The 18,214-nt window shown below is 41.9% G+C and overlaps 1 protein-coding gene across 1 annotated transcript; it reads right to left on the bottom strand.

Annotated features, from left to right (window-relative positions):
• Positions 1 to 894: 894 nt before the first annotated feature.
• Positions 895 to 13,645, bottom strand: LOC308279946 (ly6/PLAUR domain-containing protein 1-like; the record flags this gene model as incomplete). Its single annotated transcript, XM_080720171.1, has 3 exons — positions 895 to 1,151; positions 7,314 to 7,448; positions 13,597 to 13,645. The coding sequence occupies 3 exons, from the start codon at positions 13,643 to 13,645 to the stop codon at positions 895 to 897; spliced, it is 441 nt and encodes a 146-aa protein (XP_080576297.1).
• Between the last annotated feature and the right edge of the window lie 4,569 nt (positions 13,646 to 18,214).

The raw sequence follows: 18,214 nt of genomic DNA on the forward strand, positions 1-18,214 counted from the left end.
TTGGAATCCAGGAGATGATATTGGTGCATGACCCGTTCCTGCATGGCTTCCCGACTGGTGTGTGTGTGTGTGTGTGTGTGTGTGTGTGTGTGTGTGTGTGTGTGTGTGTGTGTGTGTGTGTGTGTGTGTGTGTGTGTGTGTGTGTGTGTGTGTGTGTGTGTGCGTGTGTGTGTGTGTGTGTGTGTGTGTGTGTGTGGAGGGGGGGGAGCCCTGGCTTAAGCCATGAAGCCAAACATCTATCCTGAACCAAGGAAGGGCTGCCCCCTTTGGATGAGCGGTAATCAGGGTTCCCACACATCTTTACCAATTAATTTCCTAAACTTTTCCAAAACTTTTCCAGAATATTTAGCCCGATTTCCAGGACTATATAACAATAATTCAGCTCAATAACGAGTCGCTTACTCCTATGCGCAATGCCCAAAGACAAGTAAGTAGTGTATACCTGTGGTTCTCAACCTTTTCAGGCCGTGACCCCCTGAAATAATCATATTTGAACTGGGGACCCGGCACCCTGACGACCACTAAGAATGTTATTGTGAAAATAGCAGATCTAAATGCTCACAACGCCTCGCGTTGCGAGGCGTTGTGAGCATGTAGATCAGCTATTTTCACAATTTCTGCCTCTAATATTTGACAATTTGGCCAATGTTTAATTTGTCATTTCAGAGGTATTAACAAAATCAATAACCAAAGACATATGCATAGCTACTTTTTCCAGGACCTTCCAGGACCCTTGATCAATTCCAAAACTTTTCCAGTACTGGAAAAATATTTTTCAAATTTCAAAATATTTCCAGGAATTTCATGACCGTGGGAACCCTGGGTAATAGATGTTCAGTTTCCCATGCTAAGGGGCTTGGAATCCAGGCGTTTAACACATACTACACAGCCTTACTACATCCTAAAGAGCACCGACATGGGGAACAGCGAGGGCAGGAGAGGCAGGGGGGAGGAGAGCAGGGACCGTGGCGTCCAGAGGCTCAGCGTCCCCGCCGAGGGCACGGGTCGTTTCTTCTTGGGCCCGTTGCACAGCGGGGTGTTGCAGCAGGTGATGCACACGGAGTTGAGCTTCCCCGTGCAGAACTGCTGGTAGCCCGACGACGCGATGAGGCAAGCCCCGGACGACGCGCACGACTTCCGGTAGTGAATGCCTGTGTGGAGAGAAGACGCACAACCACAAAGGTTCTAATCAGTTAATGTTTTATTGATTGGTGAAGTCTTGTTCAATGACACTGGGCGCTATTTAATGACGTTTGTCACTGTCATTTCTAGCGGACCCTGATGAAGGCCACATCGCGTAGGTCGTTTTTTATCTTTGCTGCTGCTATGATTTAATAAACATTTTTCTACTTTGAGCTGAACAGAGCTGCCTTGGATCCCTTTTTTGTTCCCCACCTTACCTTTGAACATTTTTGTTACTACGGAATGGAACTAAAGTTTTTGTCCTAATATTCATATACCCTCTCCGAAGAGCACCTGTTTACAGCGTTTTCATCATTCACGGACCCACGTAGCGCTTCTTCTTCTTTTATCTAATGTTTTATTAGTGCTGCAATCATTTTTCTGTAGCGTTGCCGAGGGACTGATAATCGCAGAGTTGCATAACGCGATGATAACAGACTGGACTAGGATACCTTTATTACTTGCGCCAGCAAAACGCGCAAGTACTGCGTTCGGCTGCGTATCTACCGTTGTTTCCTGTTGGGATTGGCACATTTCCTGGGACAACCTGCCAAGATCACACATGTCACACAGGTCTTTTTTCTTTTTTTACTCACCCAAAAGTGGTGCATTTCAAAGTACATTGCAGTGCACATCAATCACTGCTTGCCCTCCTGTGATTTTTTTCTTTTTTCTGTTTATTTCATTGCTGAGTGAGGTCAGCAGACAACGGGACGTGAGTGAGATGAAAAAACCTGGGTAAAATGTGCCAATCTCAACAGGAAACATAGGTAGGTAGGTAGGTAGGTGGGTAGCTGCGTGTGTTTAAATGGCCACTTCACCTCTGGGACAACCAGATCTTATTTTATTGTTGTTTGGGACACGACATTTTAGTATTTCAGCATGTAGTGATGCATTTTGCATCATATGATGCATTTTGCATCATCATGCTGCATCATATGATGCAAAATGCATCACTAGTACATGCTGAAATACTAAAATATCTAAAAAAACAGATTGAACACAAAAAATAACTCAGGATTGTGTTGATCGTGTCCCAAATAACAATAACATAAGATCTAGTTGTCCCAGAGGTGAAGTGGCCCTTTAAGCCCGTAGCCCAATGAGGGACCAGCATTCCTGGTGATGCCAGTGGTAATGTCGCTGGCATCCCCAGTGGTGAGCGCACCTCATGGCGCGCTCTGCTGGCGCACAAGTAGGCCATACATGTGCACAGGACGCAAGTTGGCACCTCGACAGAGTGCAGTGCTAGTTTAGTTTGAGTTGTGCTAGGGGTAGTAAATACATTCATCTCAATCTGTCAGCACCACTGCCCCAAACATGTAGTGTTGTTGTTAGTCGGAATAAACACAGGACCACCCGGGAGGAAGTGCACTAAGAAGGAGGTGGAGCCAAACCATAAGCTAAGTTCCTGTTTCTACATCAAAAAAGGAGGTGGTGCCCCAGAGGCAAAAAACGAATGAGTTGATAAACAAGACGGGGTGTAATAACTGCAAGACTTCATGCAGACTTTGGACTTGTGGCCAGTCTATGACGTCAGGTATCTATGATGTATCTATGACTATATTTGGTCAAGGTTTCATCCTTCTTTCGTGTATCACCGTCCTTGTCAACAGTCCAATCAATAACCATTACCAAATGTTTGCATCCTTCTGCTGTGTTTTCCACGCTTTAAGTTCTCTTTCAGCATTAGCACAGTCGGGCATGACTGCAAGGCTTGCTATTCCATACTGAAATTATGGTCACATATAATATAATCAAATAAGTCAAATATACGCACGCATGCTAGGGCTTTCACCAAATATTCGAATATTCGAATATTCGAATATCAAAGTCAGTATTCGACGTTGTTCACCGAAGTCGAATATATATATAAGCTTGGCTAGATAGGAAGTCATAAGAACCTTGACAAGAACTTGGAATTGTAGGTATTACATTTAATGTGACTCGGTTCCGCAGATAAATATTGTGAAAATATTTTCACAATGTTTGCCTCTTGCTTACTTAATATTTGCCAGTTTGGCCAGTCCTGTCGAATATTCGACTACTTTGAATACTAAAAATCACTATTCGTGAATGCACACACACACACACACACACACACACACACACACACACACACACACACACACACACACACACACACACACACACACACACACACACACACACACACACACACACACACACACACACACACACACACACACACACAATAAAAAACATGTGCAACAGTTAAGTAAGTGCAGAATGTGCACTAACTGTGATATGCCTGCACCCAATTTACGGCACTGTACTCTTGTGTGAAGGACATACGGTTACTGTACAGTATGGTGTAGGTGTGAAAACAAGACATTAGTCTAGTAATGGCATGGCGTGGCCTCCCTGTACCATCCTTAGCTATGGATGGCAGGTCATTAGGTGTGCACCTCCTCGTGAAGGAATCCTTAGCTTCAGTGCCGTTGTCAGGGGTGTCACACCAAATTCTGGGCCCTGGGTACAAGGATTCACTGTGAGCCCGCATGAGTGGGAGGAGGGGGTTTAACGCATTGTTACACATTATTTTGGGGCTTTAACTATTGAAAAATAGCAGATATACAAGCTCAAAGCGCGGCTTGGTAGATCTGCTATTTTTGAAAAATCATGACAATTTGTGCAAGTCTTTTAATATTTCAAATTCTGTTTCTATGTCAGTGGTGCTCAAACTTTTTCATGTGAAGGACCCCCAATATGATGTGTATTTTGCCACAAAGCCCAATCTCAAAATGTTTAGTTCGAGGGACCCCCCCAGAAGCAAAATTTGAGTTACAAATGTTCGCTTAAAAAATACATATATTCAAAGATTTGCACACATTTTCATGACTTTAAAAAAAATAGCAGATCTACAAGCTCACAGTGCCACGCTGTGAGCTTGTAGATCTGCCGAATTTCAATAGCTAAAGTATAAAATAATGAAGGCCCCTCAACCTTGGGCCCTGGTAACTCAGTCCCACTCCCCCCCCCCCCCCCCCCCCCTTCTTGTGACGCCCCTGGCCGTTGTGCCATGTTTCTCTGCTGCAGGGAGTTAACCACTTAAAACCCTACTTAAGATGACCGGTGGCGGTGTCCCCCAGGGGTCTATACTTGGCACCCTCCTTTTTCCCCCCTCCTACACAACATCTCTCCACCGAAAATAGCTGCTCTACAGGGTTTGTGACTGCTCCATTGATCAGCACAAACCTGCGTGTGCAAACACTACCACTGTACCCCCACACACTTACATTTCCTAATGGAAGTCAAAGAAAAGAACTTGTCGAAAAATTGCCATATGTCATAGATACGTCATAAATGACGATGTCACAGGCTGGCCACATGAGGTCAGAGAGGCAAATTGGATATTTTTTTGTGTGAATATTTTTGAGCGGTGCAAACCTCAAAACGTTTCACTTAGTGTGCAGGTCCCTTTGTATGCAAACCGCTCCTACGTTTGACATAGTGTATAGGTTTTGTCCCTATGTATAAAGTACCAACAGCTGCGGTCAGCCGGTCACACAAGACTAATGTCATACAGAGAACTTTAGCCAAATATAGCAGATCTACAAGCTCACAACGCCTCGCGCTGCGAGGCGTTGTGAGCTTGTAGATCGTATATTTTCGGCAAAGAGCTTTGGTGTAGTTAAACTAGACCAGGTCAACCTGGTTGTGCCAGACCCCCTGTCTGTCATCATCATTTATGACATCATGCCTTTTGTAGGCATGTCATCATCATGTCATCATCATATATACCCTTTATATAGAAAACCCGGACCGACAGACATTTGCTTATGTAGGCCCTACCCATTTCATGGGTCTGGCAAAAAGAGCAGACTAAGTACAGAGAGAAAGGTCAAGTTTTATTAAGTATTGCCGGTTCAAGTGGTAATATCTGAAAACACAAATTGACAGGAATCCAACATACACTGATGATTGTGCTGTCAAACAATGAAACTATTATGGAATCTATGTACAGGTTGTGGGGGTCCCTGCTTCATCTCTCAACTAAGGGGTCCTTGGCCTGAAAATGTTGAAGACCCCATCATAGAAAGACCGACATCACCACAACTGACGTCACGGACAGAACGGCCCATACAAGGAGATGTGCACGTGTGTTGTGCACCGCTCACTTTACACGGGTGTGATTTTTCACATTGTAAATTCATAATGTCTGATCTACCAGTCCCACTGATGTTATCAATATGACATCATCAATGCGGTGTCATTTTCCAGATGAATCTGTAGGATTCCAAACCTGCTACTGTATTCAATAATGTATTGGGGAGCTGTAATCCAGAGTGTCCTTCAATCTTCCATACTGAAGCCTAAAAAGACAAAATGCATTTGTTTGCTTGGCTTCTCACACGCCCACACATTGTGGCACAATAACAACCCATATCCCCAGGCTCGGAAAAAATATCACCTCGAGTTTGATTGATATTTTTAAAATAAATCTCTCAGGCTCTCTTTATCACTGCTGGTGCCCGTGGTGGAACACAGAAGTACACTTGGCTCCAAACAAAATGAAAACAGAGCACTTCAACGTATGTCTCCTCTAATACAGCCGTCAACCAGCTCACCACAACGTGACTTCACTAAGTAGTTGTGTCCTCTTTGGTATTGGAGAGCCATTTTATGAGATGGGTTGGTGCAGTGTTGTTGGGTTGGGAATGAAAAACCGAACACACACTCCCGACCTCCGCGACAGGTAATTGAATACGACTGCAATACAGCATTCAAAGCTCCGCCAGACATTTTTCTCATAAGCCTGCGTCTACTAATCGAATGTTGCGTCAGATGTTTGGTGTCTGATGAGCGAATGGAATTTATTGGTTCCTTTGAGGAGAAGTGTTGCCGGCGGGTTGGGATTGACTGAACAACAGTGTTGATTTAGTCGACTAAAACTATGACGAAAAATGTGTGTCGACTGTGTTTTTTTTCACTGACGAAAACGAAATAAAAACGAAAGAAAAACTAAGCTGTGATGACTAAGACTAAGACTAAATATATTGACAATTTCGTCAACAAAATAAAAACTAGACTAAAACGGTAGGGAGGGACTAGTGGAGGAGAAAGTAATTTTATGTTTGGTTGCTCTCAGGTGTTGCTTGCTGAAAATAGCAGATCTACAAGCTCACAACGCGTCGCAGCGCGACGCGTTGTGAGCTTGTAGATCGGCTATTTTGCAACCAAGTGTAAAATCAGTCATTACGATGCCATCAACGCCTGCCAAAATACATTTTAGTTGACTAAATCAACTGTAGATTTAGTCGACTAAAATTAGACTAAAACTAAAACTTTTCAGGAGACTAAATTATGACTAAAACTAAACAAGATTTTATTTAAAAGACTATGACTAAAACTAAATCAAAATTTCTGTCAAAAACAACACTGCTGAACAACACATAGGTGAATTTCTCCTGAATGATGCTCAAAGTAACTCTTTAACCAATTAAACCCTGTATTCTTCATTGTACATACAGTAGTACAGGGGTCTTCAACGTTTTCAGGCCAAGGACCCCTTAGTCGAGAGAGAGATGAAGCAGGGACAACCCATAGATACCATATAGTTTCATCGTTGACAGCACAATCATCACTGTATTTTCAGATATTTAACCATTTGAACCGTCAATACTTAATAACTTGACCTTTCACTCTGTACTATTTTTTGCCAAAAATAACCAATCTTGAATACTTAAGTAGTGGTACAATTCGGCTATATACCGAGCTGAATACGACTGATTATCTGGCTGATTATCTCATGTTTATGCCGGTTTATTTACTGAATATACCTGTCATAGAATGTAGTATACCCGTCCGATAATCTCTCTTTTCACCCAGTGCTACAAGCTCACAACACCCATAATGTATCTATTTCACTATAACCCTTAAATTCAACAAATTCTTTCAATTGACTAAAACGTGTTTTATTTGATGGCATTCCTGCCCTGGCATGTGGCCTTTGTGCCCTTAAAAATGGACAACACCAAAGGCCACGTGGCCTTGCCCCTAAAATGACAAAATTCCAGGCCTGATTATATCACTTTTCTTTTTTAAACCAAAAACCCTGATAAGAAAACTGAAAAAGACCAGAAAAACCCGAGCCCCTGTTCTCTTACCATCCTCCTTGACCAGCACCTCCTTCTGACACATGTCCTGGACGTTCACGGTGCAGTTGACCACGTACTCCGGCGTGGAGCAGTCATTGTGCTTCACCTCCTCACACTGGTAGCACTGGATCTGGAGGGCACTCCCTGCGTCAGGGGGGCAACGACATGTACTAAAACACACTGGATCTGGAGGGCACTCCCTGCGTCAGGGGGGCAACAACATGTGTACTAAAACACACTGGATCTGGAGGGCACTCCCTGCGTCAGGGGGGCAACAACATGTGTACTAAAACACACTGGATCTGGAGGGCACTCCCTGCGTCAGGGGGGCAACAACATTGTACTAAAAACACATCGTCACTGTTTTAAACCAGCGGTTCTCAACCTTTTCAGGCCGCCACCCCCAAAATAATCCTATTTTAACTGGGGACCCCCCACACCCTGACGAGCATTAAGAGTTGAGGCATTACATTTTGTATAACACGGTTCTATTGTGAAGATAGCAGATCTACATGCTTTCGAGCATGTGGATCTGCTATTTTCACAATTTCTGCCTCTAATATTTGACATTTTGGACAAAACAATGTTTAATTTGCCATTTTAGAGGTATTAAAAAGTCCTTAAATTGTCACCTAAGAAATGTGCAGATACCCTCTATATACACTTAAACGTTATTTTGGTTTGTTTACTGTTGAGGGAGAAAACAATGTTGAACATAAAGTTAATCATCTGGGGACCCCCCAAAACAATCCGGGGACCCCACTGGGGGTCCCGACCCACAGGTTGAGAATCAGTGTTTTAAACGATAAAGACGGACAGACAGACAGACAGACATAATTGTATAGCCCAAGTTTAGTCTAAAGTGTATTTTTACAGTCAAGTCATACAGCACTAACTTTAGTGCTTTGGATTTCCTATATGTATGATAATATGCTTGCCACTGGCACTGGACAATATCACAATGTCCAAATGCTCCATCTTCTGTAGCGTATGAATTATTCAGCTGCAATGTAGCTTTATTTCATTATGCCTCCTGCAGGAGCACCATGATGAAATTAGCCTACTGTATAATAATGATGCTTCCTTCACACATGAAATGAAATGAAATGAAATGAAATTGTCGATCGCTAAAGATGATCAAAGATGTGTCCGGGTTTGCTTTCAGCTTTCTGTATACTGACGTCCAATCGTGCGTGTTGATCCTAATTTGAGTTAAGATAATTTATTGATCTGAAGGGGGGCAAATACATCAATAGCTCAGCGAAAGGGAAATTAGGAACTAACTAATGAATGAGGGGGGGGGATAAGCAGAAAATAAACAGAAATAAACAGCCACTCCCACCTAATATAGATGTAAGCCATTTACCATGAGAGGGAGTGGGTTGTTGGCTGATTTACCACTGTTGGGTTGTGCCACGAGCCGCAGGCGAGTGGCAAACAACCCTGAACCCTGGGGCGGGGTGATTATATGATGTCATTTAATGTGTGTTTTTCGACTGGGCCTTTTAGCTTTCAGTAAGTAAACACAAATACACAGGGAAGACAAATCTGCACATTATAACCCCACCCGGTGGCCTATTAGAATAATGTTAACTTCATAGACACATACAAAACAGAAAAAGTACAAAACTATAGCACCACCTCTTTAACATTTTCTGACTGACTCAGCTGAAATTGCACATCATTAAATTAACTTGGGCACAACAACAATTGCACCTTGCTACCTTGAACATACCAACTAAACCATAAAAAAACGACAACCAGAAAACTGTTTGAAGGGTGTAAGGATGTACAGTTCCCAGATTCTTATCAAGAAGAACAACCCAGAATTAGACAATCCTAATGACAAAGTATGGCAACCGTCTTCTGAAACTGATAAGCAATGAAATGCCTCAAGACTTTATCAATGTTGAGTAGCTAATACTCATTTCAATATCTTTCTTTGAGTTGATGTTATTAACATCAAATGTATTATCAATGTCGCGTGATTATGGATCCCACTGGTGAAAACGAGCGCTATATACCGTTTCCATCCATCTTCTCCAGTGGGATCCATAATCAGGCGTCAAGGTCATTTCAATTATTATCACTCTGCTGCCATTAAAACTGAAAAATGGTCTAGTAATGGATAAAAATCAGCAGCAGCCGTGTCTAAATAGCTTCTCAAAGTGGGGCGTTTCAGGTGATCCCCAGCTAAATGTGTTGATAAAGCATGTTGTATGGGGGTCACTGACTCACTGGCACTAAATATTTCCAGATAGGGGCCCGCAGCCAAGTTAACTACATCCTCCTCCGTCCTTGACATGAAAACGTTTGAGAACCACTGGGCTAAATCACGTCCACATACGCAATTACTGACGGACCAGCTGTCCGTCAGTCCGTCCGTCAGTCCGTCCGTCAGTCCGTCAGTCCGTCTGTCACACATCACAATTTTGCCCTGCTCATATCTCCGCAACCGTTGCCCCAATCCATGCCACATTTTGCACACACACTCCTTGCCTGCCAAACCACAACCTCCACCCAATTCTCACATGGACCTCTTCTAGCACCACCATGAGGCCGATTCTTACAAAACACATTTTTGGACACTGCTCCTACAATTTTTGCCCTAAAATCACGCAAATCGGTACACACTTGCTCTACAGTCATGTCATCAACATGGATCTGTCCCATATAGTGCCACCATCAGGCCGATTTTTTCAAACACATTTTTGGACACCGCTCCTACACATTTTACCCTAAAATCACGCTGCGACCTGACGGTCGCTTATCTCCCGATTAGGGAGTCTTACTGGTCTATTGTATGTTGTCAGCCACCAACACCAAAATCATTATTATCATCACAATTAGCCTACTATTATAAGCTATTTAGACACGGCTGCTTCAGATTTTCATCCTCGAAGTCTAGTGGCACATTTTATGGAATCAGAACAGTCTCATAATAATGTACAGTTACCTGTGACACTAGGTGAATTTAATTAACTATATCTGACCGAATGCCTGGAAGAGTGCCAGAAATACCCTGGTTGGTTACAGTAGCCTATGGTGATTATAGGGCACGGGTTTGTGTTGTTTTGCCGCAAAGGCCATCCATTTCCACTGACATGTGGCTTAATTAATGAAATGGCGCAAATCATTAATCTAAACTCAGACAGATCCATCAAGCACACAGCCGGCGATAAAGGTCCAGAGCAGTGACACAGCCCTGGTCTAATGACCTTAACATGACCAGTGTTGGGAAATATTACTCAGTAATATGTTACAAATTACAGCTTGAAAAAGTCATATTATATTACTTCAAAAAGACATATTCATCCTGAGTGGACTCTGAGGAAGACTAAACGTCGAAACGTCAGTCACCCTGTCGCTCTACAATAACGCTCTACAATAAATGAACGTGTAGACCAGTTGAGTGCTCCATCATTTTTATTTGGGTAGTCTTTTTTGAAGTGCCCAGGTAATATGTCTTTTTGATATAGTTTGTCCTTGTTGAGCACCAACGAGTCCTTCTACCAATAACTGCTGGCTGAAGCGCGCAGACATCTCCTACTTATATTATATTACTTATTAGTTACTGTACTTGGAATCAAGAGTTATAGATTATATATCATATTATACCAGTAAGATGCCGTAAGGGGCGAAAAGAGACCTTGCCCAGGACGGAATTCGCACGGGACGGAATTCATTTGTAAGTGTGATTCGATTTGCGGTTGGTTCAAGTTGGACAAAATGTGCACATCATAGATGTCTTATGTTATAGACCACATGAGACTCACCCAATAATGTCCATATATGGGCATTCCAAGCTATGGATGGGCTTAATATTGATGACATTGATGACTATAGACATTGAGGCATTTGTAAATGAATTCTGTCTTGGCCATATGGAGCGTACATATATGGGCATTGCCAAATATAATGTGATGTCACAACAGGTCAGCTAATAGACATTGAGGCATTAAGTTGCCTTGGTCATTGAGTCAACAATGTGATGTTAAAACAGTTCAGATAAAGACATCGAGGCATATACCTATACCTACGTACCTACTGACTCATGCTGACGGTCAGGATCTGCGGGTTTGATAGTAAATTATCCCTACGGTCGCAATATTACTTTTGCCCCCGACCAGCAACAAAAAGAAGACTTGTAGCCTACAAAAACACAATCTGTTTAGCCAGCTCCTTTTAGAACTGAATCCAATTGTTTTGAATAATAATCAAAACAAGCCAAATCACCAATCAGCCAACATAGCTATACAAGTTAACAGTAAATATTATTGTTTTGGCAGAGTAATCCCTTACACTACTCATTACTGGGTAAAGTGATACATTACTACTAGTAACTAGTAACTAACTAACCAACACTGACTGAACACGACTAATAGCCTCCGAGCATCAGGGACGTGCTGGCCATTGGGAAAAGCGGGACAACTCCCGAACGGCCGGTTCATTCCCGGCCGGGCCAGGCCGGCCATTAGGAAAAAATAAATACAAATAAAATGTCGGCCTTCGTTCCATTTTGGGGGCTGGGCGGCCAACAAAGTAAATCGTCACTGTCGGGCAGAAACCTTGTATCTCCAAGTTTCAAATTTGTAAATTTTTTCACAAAGCAAAGCCCTGCTTCATCATACAAGGCCGTCGTACAAAAGTAGTGAAAACAGCCGATCTACAAGCACACAACGCCTCGCGGTGTGCGAGGCGTTGTGTGCTTGTAGATCGGCTTTTAAAATGGTTTTGGACAAGGTTTCCACCCGACAATGACGAAATATAACTCATGTAATTGGCCCACATGGCTTGTCACTTGTCATGAAATGGCAAATCTTTGAGTAGCAGCAGCGCTATAGAGAGAGATCTCTCTCTATAGCGCGCAATGAGGGCTTCTCCAACTCTTTTTCACAGGCTGAATCAGGGGCCCAACACGTCCCTGGTGATGGGTCACTTGTGTTCGCAGGACTATTTTGGACTGGATGTATCGGTAGACAGTAGATTCAATGCAGCTAATAGGCAGGCTACTTCTTCTTTTATCAAGACAACCATATTCATTATTGTTAAAGATACTGCAGACTACACCAACCACTGGTCCTTGAGGGGGTTCCACTTCCAGGTGGTCCCCAGCTAAATGATGGAGAGTTGGTAACTAAATGGACCCTTATAGATCTTTAACTCTCGAGAGTGTAATTATTTTATACTCTCTAGAGTAAAGATTATTGTTAAACATCTGCATTTAATACTTACAAGAAGTCAACACAGTTAGAGAACGTAGAATAGAATTGTTATTTTGATCAACGTCTTGCCTTTCATCTCCTATTGATACCAACATCAAACAGCATGGAATTGTGGATAAAATCTTATCCAAAATATAAGTCTTGGGTCTGCAGACATTATGTCATCAAATGGTGGTCCGTGGCTCAAACGCTGAATAAATAATGGACCTGATATGAAAAGGATTGAAAACCATGTTGTCTTGTCACCCGGCGTATTGCTTCATCCAACAGTGACCAAAACGCGCATCTCTATCCAAGTCGTTACGCATCGACAGAGACGCATGCATAGCCTACGATCTACTGTTAGTTACTGTAACATTATTATCCGCAATGACAAGATACAATATAGGCTATACTGTAAACCAGTGGTTCCCAAACTTTTTAGCTCGTGACCCAAAAGAGAAATTAAACATTTGCCCTGGCGGACCCAAAACAGCAGATCTACAAGCTCACGTTTTCACTAAGGCTACTTCTTAAACATTCGTTTTCTAATTTATGTAATTTCTTAGATTTATCTTTAACATCTTCATAATAATTTTGAAAATGTTTTGAAATAATAATAATAAAAACAAAATGTATAGGAAACCAAAAAATAAGCCTATAGCCTACTTGCTGTCAATTCTCCTGGATCTCCACGTAGCGTAAAGAAAGCCTATATCTCATTTTTGTTATAAAAAAAGATAATGTTGGTTACATACCCGTGCGTGAGGTGCGCACATATCCAACAACTATCAGCGCACGCACTTTTCCAAAAAGCCGGTCTGCCGGTGCATGGGAAATCAAATCACCATGCTATAGCTTTTCAATGAAAAAAACTGTTTGCCAATCTCCCCTGTCTCAATAATAGATCCAAATACGTTCCCATGATCGAAGCTTAAAATTCACACAATAACGGCATTTCCCCAATATTATTTCCGTGGTTTTGATAAGGTGCGCTCCAAAGCTGTGCCAGAGAGAGAGAGAGAGAGAAAACACGTATAGCTACTGCAGGACGCACGCTGCAGTCTCCCAACTTCTACATAACATACCTGTCTCGAGAAGCATTCCAAATAAAGTGACAAAAACGAGAGGATGCATTCTCTCCACAGAGACGCTCGAAAGGAGGACATCAGACTGGATGAACTTCAGCTGCGCTGGGTGAGAGCGAGAGCCGTGAAGAGACGAGCAAGCAGCCGTCCGTCTGTGGCTGTCTGTCTGTCTGTCTGTCCGTCTGTCTAGTCCTGCTGCACACTCACAAACACACACGGGCAGGGGCGTCACAAGGGGGGGGGGAAGTGGGACTGAGTTTACTAGAGTCCAAGGTGGAGGGGCCTTAATTATATTGAAAAATAGCAGATCTACAAGCTCACAGCGCGGCACCGTAGATCTGCTATTTTTGAAAAGTCGTGAAAATTTGTGCAAATCTTTGAATATAGGCCTATGTATTTTTTTAAGCGAACATTTGTAACTCAATTCTTTCTTCTGGGGGTGGTCCCTGGAACTAAATATTTTGAGATGGGGGTCCGTGGCCAAATACATATCATTTTGGGGGTCCGATCACATGAAACTGATATAGAATATAGGCTAGGTTTTTCAAAAAAACTTGAAATATTCAAAGACTTGCACAAATTTTCAAGATTTTTCAAAAATAGCAGATCTACAAGCAGATATACAAGCTCACAGCGCGGGCGCTGTATATCTGCTATTTTAAAAAATAATGCGTAATAATGCGTTCCCATTCTAAATGGGTTAAACCCCCTTGTACCCATGCAGGGCACAGAATTTGGTGTGACACCCCTGCACAGGGGCGTACATTTGGGGGGGGGGCATCAGGGGATGGTTGCCACCCCCTACTGTTTTAACCTCAAATTCAGTTATTTTCTGCTTAGGCTACTGTCCTGTCCCCAACTCTCAATTGTTTTAGCAGATTAATCAGATAGCAATTTTGGGAATGTCATTATTATAGACCTATAGGCAAACATTTCTCTTTTTTGCCTCCAAAACAAATAGTAAAAATAGTTGATCTACAAGCTCTACAAGCACTTTGTAGATCCACTATTTTTTGCTATTTTAGAAATGGGGCTATATGGTAACTTTATTGTTTTTTTGCTCCATACATGGAGTTCCGTGCTCATAAAATAGGCTACATACCAGGGAGGTGCAGAGAATGTTAGAGAGGCAGGGGCTGCATTATCTAAAAGGGCCTTTTGTTGAAAATATTGAAAATAGCCGACCTCCAAGCTCACAACGCGTCGCGACGCGTTGTGATCTTGGAGGTTGGCTATTTTTGGTGCTTGATACCACACTGAACTAAGCATAATCAAGTCAATACTGGAGATGTGGCGTAACGACATGGGTTTCTAAACAGAGAGGGCAATTCTTTCAACATAAGCTGCTGCGTTCAAGTTCAGGAGAGTTTGGACAAGAAGGCAATTTTCTTTGAATGCTGCCTTCAGCTATGGCATGGAAAGAGGGGCATTAGCATTTCTTTCACCATAGTAAAAACTGCATTCATGGTCTGGAGAGAGGGCACTTTTTTACAGACAAGTAAAAGGGGCAGGGGCTCAAGCCCCCTTTGATGTCTATGTGTGCACGTGCCTGCTACATACATACTGTACATACATACACACAAAGCCAGACGTAGGAGCAGTTAGCACCGCTCAGAAATAATATAGCCTTTCCTATCTAGGTGAGCCTATACCTACCCTCAAGGCGGTCTGGGGTATAGCCAAGGTGCGAGAGAAGAGAAACATGAGGGGGGCGGCATTCAAGTGTAGATAAACGAATGGATTTTATTTTTTTTACACACATAATTGCCCATCGAGAGAGTAATGATTACAAATCCCCCTATAGCTTTGAAAAGGTTCTTTGGTGCGAATTGTTGCCGTCGCTGGACACAACTCATCCTGACAGATTTTTAGTGGGAAGCAGTGATTATGACCGCCGTGCCCTTGAGGGGGAAAGATTAGTTTTATTTTTTTTCTCTCTCTTCAACTCTCTCTCCCTCATTCACTCCCTCTTGGAACACACATGAATCACCCCATGACACATGCTGCTTGCAGCAGACATGTTCACACAGGCAGGGGCGTCACAAGGGGGGGGGGGGAGTGGGACTGAGTTACTAGGGCTCAAGGAGGTGGAGGGGCCTTCATTATTTTATACTTTAGCTATTGCGCGGCTGCAAGCTTGTAGATCTGCTATTTTTGAAAAGTTGTGGAAAATGTGTGCAAATCTTTGAATATTATGTATTTTTTAAGCGAACATTTGTAACTCAAATTTTGCTTCTGGCGGGGGTCCCTGGAACAAAATATTTTGAGATGGGGGTCCGTGGCCAAATATATATCATTTTGGGGGTCCTTCACATGAAAAGGTTTGAGCACCACTGACATAGAAACATAGGTTTTTTAAAAAAAACCTTAGAAGGATTTGAAATATTCAAAGACATGCACACATTTTCAAAAATAGCAGATACAGCTCGCAGCGCAGCACTCAGTGCCACGCTGTGAGCTTGTATATCTGCTATTTTTCAATAGTTAAAGCACAAAATAAGGCGTAACAATGCGTTCCCAGTCTAAATGGGTTAAACCCCCTCCTCCCCTATGAAGAACATTCATGGGGGGCCCCGCAGTGAATCCTTGTACCCAGGGCCCAGAATTTGGTGTGACGCCCCTGCACACAGGGATGGATTAGCTAGGGGGGCCATGGGGGGTCCATTCCTCTGCATTTTGTTCTGATACTCTCCCACGCACACATTCATTTAATTTTTTTATTATTTAACATTTTATTAGCATGTTTTACCCCTGCTGGCTGCATATATCTGGTCAGACTGACTGGTACTAGGCATACATTTGCCTTTTGGGGTAGCCTAGGCTATATATTGGTGTTTGGTAATAATATCACTGTTTAAAGGACAACTTTGTTTTTTTACAACAAGGGTTCATATTTTAGATTAGAGAAAAGAAAAAGTGAGTGTTAAAATGTTTTCATTTGCTTCGTTCTATTGTTTTATCATGTTTACTGTGCTAAAATGTGGGGCATGCGTACGCATGGGGGCATGCGTACAAGTGGCTAAATATGTCTTTTTAGACACAATAAGCCAGCAGTTTCTTTATTGCTATTTACAGTAACACTACTAGCCCCCATATAAGTCACATCCAACCATGAAAGGTTGCGTTGTATCTTGGGAATGGGCTTATTCTGTGTAAAATGACATATTTAGCCACTTGTACGCATGGCCCCAACCACTGAAATAAGAATCTCTAAAACCACATTAGCCCTGGAATCTCATTGGGATTTGTCAAAAGTTTGTCAATTATTTTTTTAAACTCAAAACCGTTCTACTGTCGTGTATGTAGAACGGTACGCGCTCTTATGACTCATTGTGAGCTTGTATCTGCTTACGAAAAATAAATGTGTGCACCCGTTGCTGTTTTGTTTTTTAATGAACCCTGCACGCACGCGCACGCACGCACGCACGCACGCACGCACGCACGCACGCACACACACACACAAACACACACACAAACAACAAAAGCTATGTTTTTTGAGTTTGAAATAGGAAATAGTTTCTCGTATTTATTTAGGAAATCGTTACATAAAATATAGCATTAAAGTCGAGTGTAACAGCCAAAAAGAACATTGCACACAATAATAATAATTACCAAAGTAACACTGCTGGTAACCATTTCTCTTTACAAAGGGAACCAGGAACATTTTTAAGGATAAAAGGTGAAAACATGACAATGACACTGGAATCTGTACAAAATGTGGGTATAAATAGTTGACAACTAGAAAAATACACAAGTCCTTTAAAGACTCTCTTCATACATAATTATTAACACATTTCATAGAAAATAAAAAATAAAATAAAAATTAAAAACCCACGATTAGCACCAGCTGGTCAAATTAGAGTTTTAAAGATAGTAGGATTTTGGCATAACGACCTCATAACTAAAAGTTCAAATATGTCTTTAAAATAAAGTGATAAAATATAAAGAATTAGCTCTTATTGATCAAAATAAAGACTTTTTTTCGTTTTCTTAACATGAACCCCAGGACAAGAATTCTATTAACACATAGACACTTTCTGCACATTTTCAAACAGTCGATTTACAACCTTGGCTGAATGATTGGCAAAACATATTATTCATTATTATCATTATTATTATTATTCATTTGCATATATCGATCAGCAATGCCCTTTCTGAAATATGACCTCATAGAACTTCTTTATATACAACATAATGTACAACCGTTAAAGGAAAAGCGAGGTTTGGAAGATTTCAGATACACCGTTATGTTACATGAGACAACATCAAGAACGCGTTGGATCCTGGAGTTTTATCATGAGAAATATTATTGGAAAACAAACGCCCATGATCACCCGCTGCGATGTTGCATGTATGGATCATGTTTTCCATTGACTGTTTTATTTGTTACAATCGGTCAGTTATGTTCCCTGAGATATCCACCAGTGATATTGTCTGCTGTTTGGGGTTTAACCCATTTAGGCCTAGAATTATTTAATTATTTAGCTATTGAAAAATAGCAGATCTACAAGCGATCTGCTATTTTTGAAAAAGTCGTGAAAATGTGTGCAAATCTTTGAACATATGTATGTTTAAAGCGAACGTTTATCTCTCAAATTTTGCTTCTGGGGGGTCCCTG

This window comes from Nannobrachium achirus (assembly GCF_963921795.1).
Source record: "Nannobrachium achirus genome assembly, chromosome: 24".
Taxonomy (NCBI): Eukaryota; Metazoa; Chordata; class Actinopteri; order Myctophiformes; family Myctophidae; genus Nannobrachium; species Nannobrachium achirus.